The 13,561-nt window shown below is 50.5% G+C and overlaps 1 protein-coding gene across 2 annotated transcripts in view; it reads right to left on the reverse strand.

The window, feature by feature from the left end:
- Positions 1–1,127: 1,127 nt before the first annotated feature.
- The window catches only part of SMYD2 (SET and MYND domain containing 2), a 49,737-nt gene continuing 37,303 nt past the window's right edge, over positions 1,128–13,561 (reverse strand). Inside the window, exons 6-12 of one of the 2 annotated variants that reach the window (XM_072831075.1) lie at positions 13,226–13,293; positions 10,554–10,656; positions 7,868–7,978; positions 6,864–6,984; positions 5,696–5,870; positions 3,622–3,730; positions 1,128–1,570 (exon numbers count right to left, since the gene is read on the reverse strand). In XM_072831075.1, the coding sequence (XP_072687176.1) occupies positions 1,490–1,570; positions 3,622–3,730; positions 5,696–5,870; positions 6,864–6,984; positions 7,868–7,978; positions 10,554–10,656; positions 13,226–13,293 (768 nt within the window). In that variant the 3' untranslated portion in view covers positions 1,128–1,489. Of the gene's footprint in view, positions 1,571–3,621; positions 3,731–5,695; positions 6,654–6,777; positions 6,985–7,867; positions 7,979–10,553; positions 10,657–13,225; positions 13,294–13,561 lie in introns of those variants that run through there. The other variant, XM_072831074.1, reaches the window with a different exon arrangement.

Below are 13,561 nucleotides of genomic sequence, written 5' to 3' on the forward strand. Positions count from 1 at the left end.
ATTTACCTACACCCCTTACATGGGCAGATGGGGAGAATCGGGACCACCGAAGCGCAGGGCTTCCAGGGGTCACCTCTGGGGAATGGGGCTGGACAAGAAGAAAGAACGGCTCGCTTTCTTCCAGTATTATTTACATTTATTGAGAAAATATTCCTTTCATAACGTTTATAAAACCTACAGAAATGGGGAGAGGGGTCCTATGCTTATTTTCGGCTTGGCTAGAGTAAATCAGCACCCTAAACTCCCTGCGGCCAGGACCCGGGCCTCACCCAGCCCTCTGCACTTGGAGAGAGATACAGGGTGCTCTGCATACAGGAGGTGTTCAATAAACTTCTTGCACTTCGCTGAACAACAGAATGCATTGTGTCCCCTGCAGCCCACTGTGTGCAGCTGTGTGTGCGAGACACACGTGTCCGTAGGGGACGCGCACGCAGACGGGTGTCCACGAGGCAGGAAGGATGAAGGAAATCAAGCTGCTTGCAGCTCCTGAGTGTGAAGGGAAGCTAAGGCGTCCACGCCACGGGGCTTTCATTATTGCGGGTGGGGAAGAGGCCGTGTTTGGACTGCAGGAGTCCCGCGGGGAAGCGGCGCCCACGGGCAGCGCCTGCTAGCGAACAGGCCCAGGGGCTGCCATCCGGCTGCGGGAGCCGGACTCCTGCCGGCCGCGCAGGGAGAGATCACGGTTTGCTCAGTAACACAGGGTCGGTAAGGAAAAAAAAATTTTTTTTCCCTTCTCAAGCTTACCCTGGAGTGTTTCCAAGGCAGGAGGGTACTGCATTACAGCAATCAACAGAGTGAGAAATGGAAAGTCGGCTTGCAGACGGAGGAGGGGAAAAAGAAAAGTCAAGAAAGCGAAGCATGCGTGAGGCCCCTTCAGTGCATTACAGGGATTCCAGCTACCAGACCGAAGACTCCAGACACACTCCCCTGCCGGGGGTGGGGGGGGCGCTGGGGGGGCTCGGGTCACTCCGCTGCACCTTCTCTCCCCCTCCACAGGCACTGAACCCTGAAAGCCACCGCAGCCCACACGCCTCCCCCACCTGCACCCTCACCCCCCCACCCTGCTGAACAGGTGTGACTGCGGCTCCCGCCGCCCCTGTGAGATCCTCCCCAGACATAAGATGAACTTCAAACACCATTACCCTTTTTATTCTCTTTCATCATCCAGGTTTGCTCACAACATTGTAAGAGGCATGAAGGGAAAAGTAGCCGTGTTTCTTAAATTCAGTCGGTCCAAAGCACGTGGTAGTACGTGAGACCATGCCGTTCTCTCTTAGGGAAATAAAAGCATTCAAAAATTATTTTGGTACTAAGAGTAAAGGTGAAGGCCAACCTTCAGGTAAGCCACGGGTAAGGTTTAGGGGCAAGCAGGGTTTTCATTCCAGTGATTTTACAGAAATGCAGGAGTCATGTGTACGCCTGGAAATATTCAAATCCTTGAAGGCTTCTGTGCTAGCATTTAAATAAAAATTAGCGTGTTGGCGGAGTTTCAGTGGCTTTCAATTTCCTGTTTGATCTCAGAAATGTACGGATGATCTTTGCCGTGAGCCACTTCCATTATGGCGATGGCCTAGGAGAGACAGAGACAAGTGAAGGCTTGAGAGCCTGGAGGCAGCACCCAGCACCCAGCACCCAGCACCCAGCACCCGGGGCTAACAGAACTCAGGGTAGACTTCCCTGCGTCGGGGCCCAGGAGGCGCACTGGCTCTTGGAGCCTGATTGTCCTCCAGGGTCTCGATTTCTTGTTATCTTTTAAATTGCGAAGATTATCTGATAACTGGTTGCCCAGTCGGTACCACTGAGTAAAGCAGCTGAAGAGAGGATACAAAGAAGTGGGCTTCCTGACGTCCTAGAAACCGCAGGAAGGCAGGCTCTAGGGACAGAAAGCCCTGGCTGTGGGCTCCCCCGTGAACTTCGCATCAAACCTCCTTAGATTTTGGTTACCACTGCTCATCCGTAAGACACGACTGAACCGTTCTTCCCTTTGAAAAAGCACATGCTTTCCTTGTAACGCACACTCTTTAAAAAAAAAACAAACTGAAAAGTACTTGAGGAAGCTGGAGAGAACGTATTTAATAAGGCTTCTTATAGGGCGGCAGTAGGAAGCGGGAGAGTCACCGGTGGCCCAGCATTCCCTAGCTGTGTGACCTTGGGCAACTTACTTAACTACTCTGTGCCTCATTCTCCTCATCTGCAAAACAGGACTGATGCCTACCTCCCAGGGCTCTCGGCACACATGGAAGTCTCTAGAAGAGCATCCAGCACATAGGAGGCGGATCCCAAATGTTATCTGTAAGAATGTATCTTGCTTTTTTTTGTATTCGACTATAGTACTCACAGATAGAAAAACTTAGATTATTCTCCACTCTCCAAACGGGGAATGTCTGATGGCCTGTGCCTGATGGACAATCCTTTCACTGCTACCATTCTCCTCAGAGATCTCAAACCAGCAGGAGGCAGGCCAAGGAACGGCGTGGGAGCCTTCAGAAACGTCCGGTTTTAAATGCCTCCCCTGCTCCGGCCCTCTGTGCTCAACCCACGACTCACGCTCCCTGCTCACATCTACTGTGTCCTTCGCTGATCTTGTAGCTCATTGCCTACCAGCACCCCCCGCAACTGGGACCCGACTCGGTCGATTTTCCCTCAACTCGCCAAGGAAATAAATCTGTTGTCTTAGGACACAAAGTCTATGGTTGAAAAACAGAAAAGTATGTACCCTTAGCTCACACTTCTAGCCTGGTTGGGCCCGGACCCTCCCATTTGGGAGGTGGGACCTTATACCATCGTCTCAAGCAGGCTACTGGGAAGATACAGGGAATCTGGCCCCAACTTTGACAGACATTCTCTTACAGGACTTAACAGACTGTCTCAAAGATCAAACATTTCATCAACTGTTAACTACCACGTAAAGAACAACGAGAATCAATATTCAGGACAGTGATTCTGAGCTCCTGTCAGGTGCCGGGCACAAGGTGGCTGTGAAACACGGGGAGAGGCCAGGGCTGCCCAGGGCCCAGGCTGCCCCAGTGTGGGTCACCGCCTGGGCGAGTGGAGCAGATGCTTTCAACTCAGAAAGACTCCAGTCTGAAGGGAGGCCTCAGCCTGCCTGAATCTCAATTTTTCCATCAGGAAAATCTATCTCATTTTCGTGAGAATTAAAAGAAAAACCACACATGAGGGTCCTGGCATGTAACTGGTACTTGATGCAGTGATGAGGATTCCTAAGTACATTCTAGAAACTGCAAATGCATAGTTATAATACTAAGGAGAACCAAATGGAAGATTCCCTCACCACAGTCTCCGGAGCCACCGCGTGGCCTCTGGTCCACTTCCAGGGCCTCACGCGGGATAAGGGCAGTGGCCCCGTCTCCCCAGTCACGGGCTGTGCGTGGCATCGAGGCCAGCCCCTCTTGATGTGTGCACCCCTTCTGTACGGGAGGGCCCGGATGCAGACAAGGCAAAGACTCCATCGCTTACCCTACCCTGACCTGCCCAACACGCCCCCTCCCACTCCTCTGACCACAGGTGGGTCAAGAACAGGGTGTCCTCTAGGAGTGACTGGAGTCACTCAGCCCTTTCAAGCAGGAGGGCAGGACCCCCAGCCCCGCGCTGCAGACGCACCTTCTTCAGGGCTCTCTCTCCAGCAGCTTTGTCTTCCAGGCCCATGTACAGCCTCCCCAGCTTCAGCCACATGGAGGCCACGTTGAGGGAGTACAGAGGGTAGTGCTTGCTGGAAGAAGAGAGAACATAACAGGCCACGTGTCAAAGGCTCCCGAGCAGCCTGCTCCAAGCCCCGGCAGGTGCTGGATGGACAGCATGGATGGTCTGCCCCTGTCTAAGCACCACAGAGGCACTTCCTTTCACACAGTTGGTGTGTTTCTGAAAAGCTACAGAAAAACTGCAGGAGAAATCCCACAGAAAAACATGTATAAACACGACATTCGATCCCAGTCCCAGATTGTTGTTTTAGGTGCACCCAACGCAGGGCTCTGAGAAAACACCTTTTAAAATGAATCCCCTTTCTATGAACACACTAGGCCTAACCCCTCATGTTAAAAAGGCATTACCCCTAAAAATACACACATACCCATGTGTCTTAGGACCCCCGCTCTCTGTCACAGAATATGGTACCAGCTGGTTTAGCAAAGCTATCTAGCAAAGCTAGGTCTCTGAAGTCAGGAGAACACCTACTTTACTTCTAGATAAGCTTTCTCCGGTGTCCAGTAGAGGGCTTTCTATACAGTAGGTGTTCTCTCTGGTTTCCATTGAAGGCTAACAGCCTGCCAGGGAAAGAGACCAGGAGGCAGCTTATGGGTAAGAGGGGGTGGCGGGAGAGAAATGCATGTGTAGGTGTTGATTCACAGACGGGTCTGTACCTCTCTACCCTCAAAATCCATCCAAGAGAGACACATCCTGGCTGTCTTCCTGGGCAGACGGCATCATGCTGCTTGGAGGAAGCCCTGGAGCCAGTGGCCCCACAGAGGGCCCAGCGCTGGCCTCCAGGAGGGGCTCAAGCTAAGGAAGGGACCAGTAAGGCAAGGCCCTGCTGCTGGGAGAGCGACCACAAAGCTAAGATGATCTCATTCTTTCCCATTCTTTCTCTCTCTCCCATCCCCTCCCTCCAGATCTCACAGAGGGCAGTGTGCCTAAGGCCAGAGGACTTTCTCACCCACCCCAGGAAGAAGATAGGCCTTGAGATCCTCAATGATGCAGCAAATTTTTTCCAAGAGCAGATTTTAGGAGCTGTCTTCCCTCGAACTCCCCCTGATGGCTAATCCAGGCAGCGCAGGGTAAATGGAAGGCTCTGGAAATCCTGACTGGACACAGACTTTACAGTCCCCAACCTTAGACAGTGAGGGAGTACTTAGGGCTTCTCAAATCCATGAGAGACACTGGGGTGCTTCTGGGGCACAGGGCTCTCAGCTCTAGTGCCCAGAAACTCTGAGCTACTTGGTCTTGGGGAAATCCTGCAAATACACAATGTGAATGTGTTTAACAGGCGCCCCACTGATAAGATCTAGGCCATCCCAGCCCCGAAATGGCTAATCAGAGCCAGAGGACACTGCCACAACCTCCATCTGTCACACTTTAAGGTTTAAAAACCCTCTCGACAGGAAACTTCCCCGGGGCTGGTATTCATTATTACTGTTAAGTTAAAATCCAACTTGCTTTATTCAGAAGCGGGGGAGGGGGGCTGTTAATGGATAACCAGAGCCAGCTCAATGGTCCTAGCCTGTCCCCGTTTGCAAACTGGGCTGCAATTTTCAAAAAGCACAATGAGAGGATGGCCGGAGTAACGATGGAAGAGCAGGGATGGGAGACCACCACTCAGCAATTAATCAGTGTGTGTAACTGGGAAGGCAGGGGAGGGGAAAGTCACAAGCTGGTGGCCTTTTTAAGACTGATGTGAATTAACTACTTTGGATACAGCACCCTGGACAGGTCCTGGCAGGGCTCTTGCCCCAGCACCCCCTTCCTAACCTCAACAAGCCTCCACAGGTGTGTGTCTTGGCGGAGTGCACAGGCCGGGCCCAATGGAGCAGCACCCTGCACCTGTACCTCCAGGTGTGGGTGCAGGAAGAGAAAGCTGTTCTAGGCATGTTCCGACACAGGACGCCCAGAAAACAGAAAACAGCATTCCAGATCACCAAATGCCATTCCCTGCTAAGAGGACGAGAACAGCCATGGCAATCACCTGTAGGGCTTAATGATTTTCTGTCCGTATCGCAGGGCTCCTTCCCAGTCCTGCATGTACAAGCAGACACCCATGGCCTGGTACATCATGTGCAACATGTACACGTTGCTGTCCTCAAACACGGAGCCCATCTTCTCCTGGCTGAGCTCACAGATCTCCAGCAGCTCACTAGGGGGTGCTCTGGTGTCAAGGAAAGGACAGGCTCAGGCCTCCGGACTTGGACACGTCCCAAGGCTGGGTTCAAGGAGCTATTTCATCCACTCTGCCCCTACCCTCACACCCTCTGAAAAAGTACATTACAGAAATCTAAGCAAAAGTGAAAGGGAATTTTTTTTTTCTTCAAGAAGCATATTTTTCTTAAACAAACTTCAGGAAAAATTGAAGACCTCAACTATCTTAAACACAATTGAAAAATTCTAGCCACGGGGAACAGACCCCTTGATTCGGCTGTAAACACGTTTAGGATTACAAATCTTCAACCTCCTGGTTAAATTTAAACTTTCACCCAAGCTCAGCACTTTAGTTGAAGCATTTCTAAGGAAGGAGTCCCCACGAGGGGACAGTTCTTTTTTTTTTTTTTTTTTTCTTTTTTTATGGCTGCGGAAAAAAATGTGCCATTGTACAATTTCCTTCACCGCTTTTAGTTCTTCCCCTAATGTGAATGTGATGCGTTTTCAAGCTAAGAAAGCGCTATCAGGTAGTGGTTAAGAATATGGATCACAGTAGTCAAATCCTAGTGAGCTCTGTCCCTCGGGTAAATTGCTTGCTACCCTAAGAGTCTGTTCCCATCTGCGTCCTTGGGTGTCCCCGTGAGGATTAGGTACCATAACGTAAGCAAGCCCTTGGCATCGTGTTTGCCTGGAGGACGACACCCAACCAACGAGGGCCTTCAAGGAACTCTTCTTCCCAGTTTTAGACCATAAAACTCTTCCACCACCACATCCAGCTCCTGACCACACTAGTGAAACAAGAAGATGAAATCAATACTACACAACTTTGATGCGGCGGACGCCAGGTCATGCGCGGTCATTCTTCCCACCATCTGCCAGGAGACATTCTTCCTTCCGAGTTCAGAATCTTACCCCCGCCCTCTCACTCCCTCCTCCCAGCTCTCCAGCAGCTCTTGCAGGTGAGGGACAGTAAACTTCTAGACAGCAGTAAAGGATATATTTGTAGTGCTTGGCCCTCCGGAACTCCTCGATGACGTTGCGTGCGTATCTGACCATGTCACGAATGGTTTCTGCCTTTGGGGGATCACTGAGCTTCCGGATTTCCACCTTGGCCTTATCCTGAGGGAAATGTCCAAAAGTGCAAGGCATCAGCTCCCACAGAAACTACACCCAGCGGGAAACCTCTCAGATAGTATCTTTTTCCATGTAGAGGTGGGGGCTTGCCCATTGCAAAGTCACAAAATAATGCACAGAAATTAGGCAATGGATCTAAGGGAAACCCAGTACTCCGCTACCTTTTTTTTTTTAATTTTTATTTATTTATGATAGTCACACACAGAGAGAGAGAGAGAGAGAGAGAGAGAGAGAGAAAGAGGCAGAGACACAGGCAGAGGGAGAAGCAGGCTCCATGCAGGGAGCCTGATGTGGGATTCGATCCCGGGTCTCCAGGATCGCGCCCTGGGCCAAAGACAGGCGCTAAACCGCTGCGCCACCCAGGGATCCCCCCGACCCCCGCTACCTTTTTACAACAAACAAACAAAAAGACTAATTTTCTAGTCAATCCTTATAAGCAGGACACTTAGGATATGTTTGCTATGCGCAGATCTGTGTGTTCACACATCTATGAATCAAGAGGATAGAATGAGGAGGGGTGGCATGGACAAAATAACACAGGCAATGCCAGAGACAATTTTCCATATTCTGGCGAACAAAAGCTGGGAAAAGCCTAAAATTGTTCTCATGTGCTTTTATCCCTTCCCTCCCCTTCTGAGCATCTATTTCTTTTTGCGATACAGCAGTACGGCAAATCCTTCTCTCATTTGCACGGTGTAATGGACATGTGGTTCATCAGCTGTGAGGGTCAGGTTTGAACAGGGACCTGGTGTAACCAGATTTCCTCTAGCTGTCTTAGTAAGATGGGTTTAAAGGGTCAACAATACCGTGGGAGGAGTACTGGCCCAGAGGTCCTGAGGCACTGGGTATGGTCCTCTTGGGAACCTACCTTGTCTTTGGTGGTGCATTCCTGGCACTGGCAGGTGAAGAAGTACGAATCTCTCAACCGGTCGTTCCTATCTTCTGTTGGGTATAGGAGGTCAATGTAGCTGGTAAAAACCTAAGGGGGCCCAAAGAGTGGACAATGCAGTCTGCTATAGGCACACGTGTTCTTCATCCTTCCTGTGGCTCTGCAAATACTTCCAGGGATAGGCCCTGAGAAGGACCACAGCATGGAATATGCTCTTTCCCTTAAAACACCGAGTTCTTCATATTTTTTTTAAGATTTAATTTATTTATTCATGGGAGACAGAAAGAGAGAGGCACAGACACAGGCAGAAGCAGGCTCCATGCAGGGAGCCCCATGTGGGACTCAATCCTGGGACTCCAGGATCACGCCCTGAGCCAAAGGCAGATGCCCAACCGCGGAGACACCGAGTTCTTTAAAGTCAGCAGTCACCTAGTTTTGTCCACCTCCTTGTGATGGAGAGAAAGGACTTCTCCTCTCACCTTCTAGAGAATCAAGGAGTCCCCCAAGCAGTAAACTGGGAGGGTTGACAGCATCCCCATTCCCTTCCTCCCCAGAGAGGGCCAGCTGTGGATCTGTCCCAGGGACACGGCCTTGTCCCAGGTGTAGACCAGAGACCCTACCCCTCCTTGAGCCGGGCCCTGCTCTGTCTACCTGGCCTTCAGTCAGCCCCTTTGCTGTCCCGGCTTGGGCCGGCTCAGATGCATTGCTGGGGACGGGAAGTGTGCACACAGCCCTCCGGATTGGCTTCCCTTTCTCCTTCCATCAGCTGGCAAGGGAGCAAGCAGCTTGGCCCAGCAGGCTGGGACAAGTGGGCAGAGGGAGGACACAGCTTCTAGGACACCAGCATGCTGCTGCCTTACCCAGCTGGGCCAGAGAACTTGGAAAAGTCTTGCCTTTGGGCTCATCGGGTTCTCCCGTCCTTGCTTTTTCCTAACGGGGTCTGTAACTGGGACTTGGAGCATATGGAGGAGACCGGCATTTAACTGCCCATTATCTACTCACTGGGACGGCACTTGCTGCTCATCCCACACCATCAGGCACATGTCTGACTGAACAGATGGATGTCACAAAGCCGTGAGTGTGCCAGTAACCCCGGGCCCTGGCAGGCAGGCAGGGGGCACTTGCACAGGGCTGGGTGCTTACAGGCGCTGCCAGGCCAAGCTCTCCCCGACCCAAAGGGCAGCAATGGAGGCCTCGCAGCTCTTCGACACCCTCTTTGAAGGGCAAGTGTCCCCCAAGCAGTGGCTTCCCCAGCGCAGGGTTACCACGGGGTTACTGCTGAGCTCGGGCCAAACCAGCAGGAGCCAGGCCTGCACGCAGGAGAGCTGCCTCCTTCCTTTGACGTGACTGATGGGACACGCAGCGCAACAAACACAAGGGCCCAGAAGATGGCGACAAAGGCCGCTCAGTGTCGCTACTCCAGCCCAGCCAGAGCCCGGGTGGGTGACCAGCCGCTGAGCCTCCACCCGGGGCCGGAGCCTGCTGACTTACACTGGGACCCACTGGGGTGGGTGCACGACAGAGGTCTCAGCGCAGTCGCAAGACACGTGAAAACCAAGAGGCCCCAACCGAAAACAGGACACCCTCATCATGATGAATGAAGCAAAGGCCACAAAGTCTCATCTGTGCCCTGGACTTCTGGTCCCTGTTCAGCTGCGGCTCGGTCCACGGCTTCTGGAGAAGCCAAGGTCTTGCCTACTTGGCACACTGATCGTTGTATTTAAGGCTTAAAATATCCAGACATGTACCTTAAAATAGCACTGAAGACCATTAAACTGAAATGGGCTCTAAAGTGTGTGATTAAGTTCCCTATAAATTCATGTGTCCTTGAAAGGGATTTTATTATCTACCTAAGAACACAGAGCAATCCTCTAGCAATTTGCCAAGCAGCCTTTCTGAGCCTTCTGGAGGTGAGGAGTCTCCTACGGTGGTCACAGAGGCAGTGCGTGGGAAAGGAGGGGGAATCACAGCGCAGGGGACCGAACACCTGGCTTTCTCCGCGTCCCTAAGTTGAGGAGGCTATCTCTTGGCCACGGACTGCCTCTACTGGCCCTGCCCAGTGTCCGTGTGTACAGCCCACCACCTGCACCGCATTCCTAAAAATATGATCTCTCTGGAGTTCAGATGTGGAACTGACAGGATGTGCGATGCTGATGTGTCCATGTGCAACTTTTACTCGTTAGCTACTGCTGGGTTGCTTTTCTCTCTTTTAGATGACAATGGCATTAACCTTCTAGGGGAGAGGGGAGAAAAAGAGGCCGAAATCCCCTAATTAAGAAAAGCTCAAACTCAATTGTTTGGTGGTAGAAATACGGGGACTCTCAAGAGGTTCCAAAATTTCATTTAGCCCACTTTGGCAGTGCCCTTTCTCTGTAAATCTCTACCGGTCTTTGTAAGGAATTGAGCTCAAATTTATTCTTTCCTGTTCTTTTCCTTGGCCACAGACAGAAACGGTGAGCATCGAACGGAAGGCAAAAGCGCGGGATTCGAAGCCACGAGTCACGACTCTGCTGACTGACCTGCCGGGCCTGACGATGGAAACGGAGTAGCTGCTGGCATCACTCGCAGCCCGTGCTACCCAGCGACGCTGTGCTGACGCTCCCACACCGCCCTTTAGAGCAGCGGTCGGAAGCGCAGGGCCACGGCCCAGTGGCCACACACTCACCTCCTCTCCTGGGCTGATCTCCTGTACGGCGCGTACTTCGGCCAGGGTCCCCTTGTAGGTGACGATGACATTGGGGCAGCAACTATGGTTCATCAAGGCGACACTGTCAATCAGAAGAGAAAACCCAATTTTATCAAGAAAGTAGACAGACTGTTCAGGCCCTCCTTGGCCATTCACTTCTGAAGTTGCAGGAGCAGGATCTTTGTAGGGCGTTTAAAAAAAAAAATCTAATAGTTGGCCATCACAGCCTCAGAGGTTGTCCTGCCTGTATTTATAAGCATTTCTAACATCTCTAACAATACTGAAAAGCGAAATTCACAATTCAAAATGGTGACATCTAGGCCAAAAATAAAAAAAAAAAAAACACACACACAACAATAAAAATAGCAGTGACGATGAAGCCACGAATATTCCTTCCTGTGAGATGAAGGACTCAAAGCCCAGCAGCGGCTGCAACAAACCGCTCCTCCACTGGACGTTGCACAGGACAAACAGGGTGCCATTTCCAGGCAGCTTTTTTTATTTGTGGATTCTTTCTAACGTGTTTTCTTCAGCGGTTGTGAAACCGCCACGGTGGGAGAGGCCAGCTTCCTTGGGCAGGGCTTGAGGTGCCCTGAGAGGCCCCGAGGAGCCCATCTGCCTCTCTCTGCACCTTGATTTCCTCATCTGGAAAATTGGGACATTACTGCTCCTGCTGCTCACTGTCTGCTTTTCAGGGATGGAGAGGACAGAGAGATTCGCCTATGCGAGGGGCTTTGAGCTTTCTGATTATATCAAGGTCAAAGTTCTGAGAACAGAAATTTCTAAACTACAGGGAAAAAGTGCTTGATCTCTGAAAATGCTGCCTTTGAAATCACAATGCCGATATGATTTCAGCCCAAAGGGATTTTTCCCCCCAATTAAAACTGTCTGGAAACTGGGGCTCATATGGACACTCACATCCATATGCATCGTGGCTCTGGTGGCCAGAGTCATTTGCCTGAACCGTCAGCAACCAAAAGCCCTCTCGTGTTTGCCCCAGTGTGAAAGAGCAGAGAGCTGTGGAGGCTGGTAAGGATGCGCTGCCCCGGGTTTGCTGTGCACAAGAGGGAGTGATCCCCTTCCACCTCCTAGTTGCTGCAGGCCTGCGTGAGTGAGGCATGTGGCTGGCCTCGAGCCTAGGAGGACGTGTGGCAACTTCCCTGTCTTATCCTTAGGAAAGGTCACCTCTCCCATGCATCACAGGCCACTGGCTTACTGACAGGCAATCAGGTCCTGGGGAATCTCACAAACAAATACACAGAAGTGGTTATTAAAGGAAAAGCAGCTTTCTAGAATGTTTTGTAGAGGAACTATTCATTCATTTCAAGACAGACTCCTGGACATCTTTTTAATGAAGATGGAAAGAGTTCACCAAGGCGAAGAACCTGAAACAGTTCAGGCTCTTGGTATCAGCATTCTCCTGCAATCACCCGGCAGGGTAAAACCTCAAACAAGACCACTCTGAACCCTGCCCTTTAGTCTCGAAAATACTAAGAGCAGACACATTCTTTCAGGCCTGAAGTTGTCGGTAAGAGCCTTCTAAAAGAGGGTCTGATGGTCTTTCCCTGTTTCTCCTTCCTTTTCCCAAGGGCAAAAGCCTAATAGAGCTTCTCCCCAAGACTCTTCTTTCCTCGCTATCAGAATTCAAACTAGAGATGACACTATTTTTGGCCACGGGGACATTACCCTGTGAAAAAACTTTTTGTTTCGCTGGCCCGGAAAGCCTATGATGGTTGCTCAGGAGACATGGGCCTGTACGGATGCTTCTCTATCTTTCAGACCCGTGTGACATGCAGACCCCGGCGGCTACAGACACACACACTGGGGGCTCACGCATCATCCATGGCCAGCGCGTGGGTGTTCCCTTTAATTGCTTCAAAACAAAGCTAGAGCTCCCGTGGTATATATTAAGCAACATCATCAGTCTACAATGTGGATTCACTCGCACAGGGGATGCAGGGAGGCCTCCTTCCCTCCATCTACGAAGTGAGGACTGGATTTCAGGGAACTGAAGCATTCTGAGAATACCCATTCCATCAGACACCACGGCAGAGCCGTTTTTTGGCAAACTCATGACAGAGCTATAAAGATCTCTGTTTGTCAACTGGCCAGCCTTTCTTGAATTACTTAAGTGCTTCTGAAGTCAAGAAAAATCCTGTGTCGTTCTTTGAAATTTTCCTAGTTCGCTACTTTAGCAGAGTCTCCCTCCCAAACTGTGCTGTTTCTACACTAGTATTTTTCGAGAAAAACAGCCGTAGAAGCAACTCATAGCCTCTGCATTCGCCTACGGCCAATTCTTGGTTGACAATCAGTGTCTCACTTTGAATGTAAGAAACCCAAAGATTTCCAGAACCAAAGACAGGCGAAAAGCAAATTCCCCAGCAGGGCATGGGCTGTTCTAAAATATTCTTTAATAAGAGCTCCATACCTAGCAGGACCTAATAAGCAACTGTTCTCTTAACTACTACCTTTGGATCCTTAAACGTATGGGAAATATTTTGAGATCTGGCGGTATTAAAAAGGTGTCTTAATTCACTTGGAGTTTCACGTCTGCCACATGCAGTTAGGTAGGTTATTTAAAAAAATAAAAAAAAATCTGATTAGTGTTAAGTAAGTAGAAAAGAAAAGAAGCGAAGTCAAACTCAGCCTACTCGGGAAATATTGCTGATCCCAAATGAGAAAGCTCTTCATCTTCAATTGTGAAGCCATTACAGTTAACCTGCAGGGAGAAAGGGTGAAAAAGAAAGAAACAGGTGAGCTGAGGCTTCTCTCTGGATAGAAACCATTTCTTTAATTTTGACCCTTGACAAATTAACTAGGAGGATGTTCCAGTTTAGTGATGTAAAAACCTTTCTTTCGGCCAAGGCATCCTGGGTTCAAACACAAGTGACCCACCAATCTCATGTGTAAACAAACAGAAGCAGATTTGTTAGGAATGAAGCACCTTTGGTGTAGCCGGCCTGCCCCTGCCACACATGGGGGTCCAA

Source organism: Canis lupus, chromosome 6 (genome assembly GCF_048164855.1).
Source record: "Canis lupus baileyi chromosome 6, mCanLup2.hap1, whole genome shotgun sequence".
Lineage (NCBI taxonomy): Eukaryota > Metazoa > Chordata > Mammalia > Carnivora > Canidae > Canis > Canis lupus.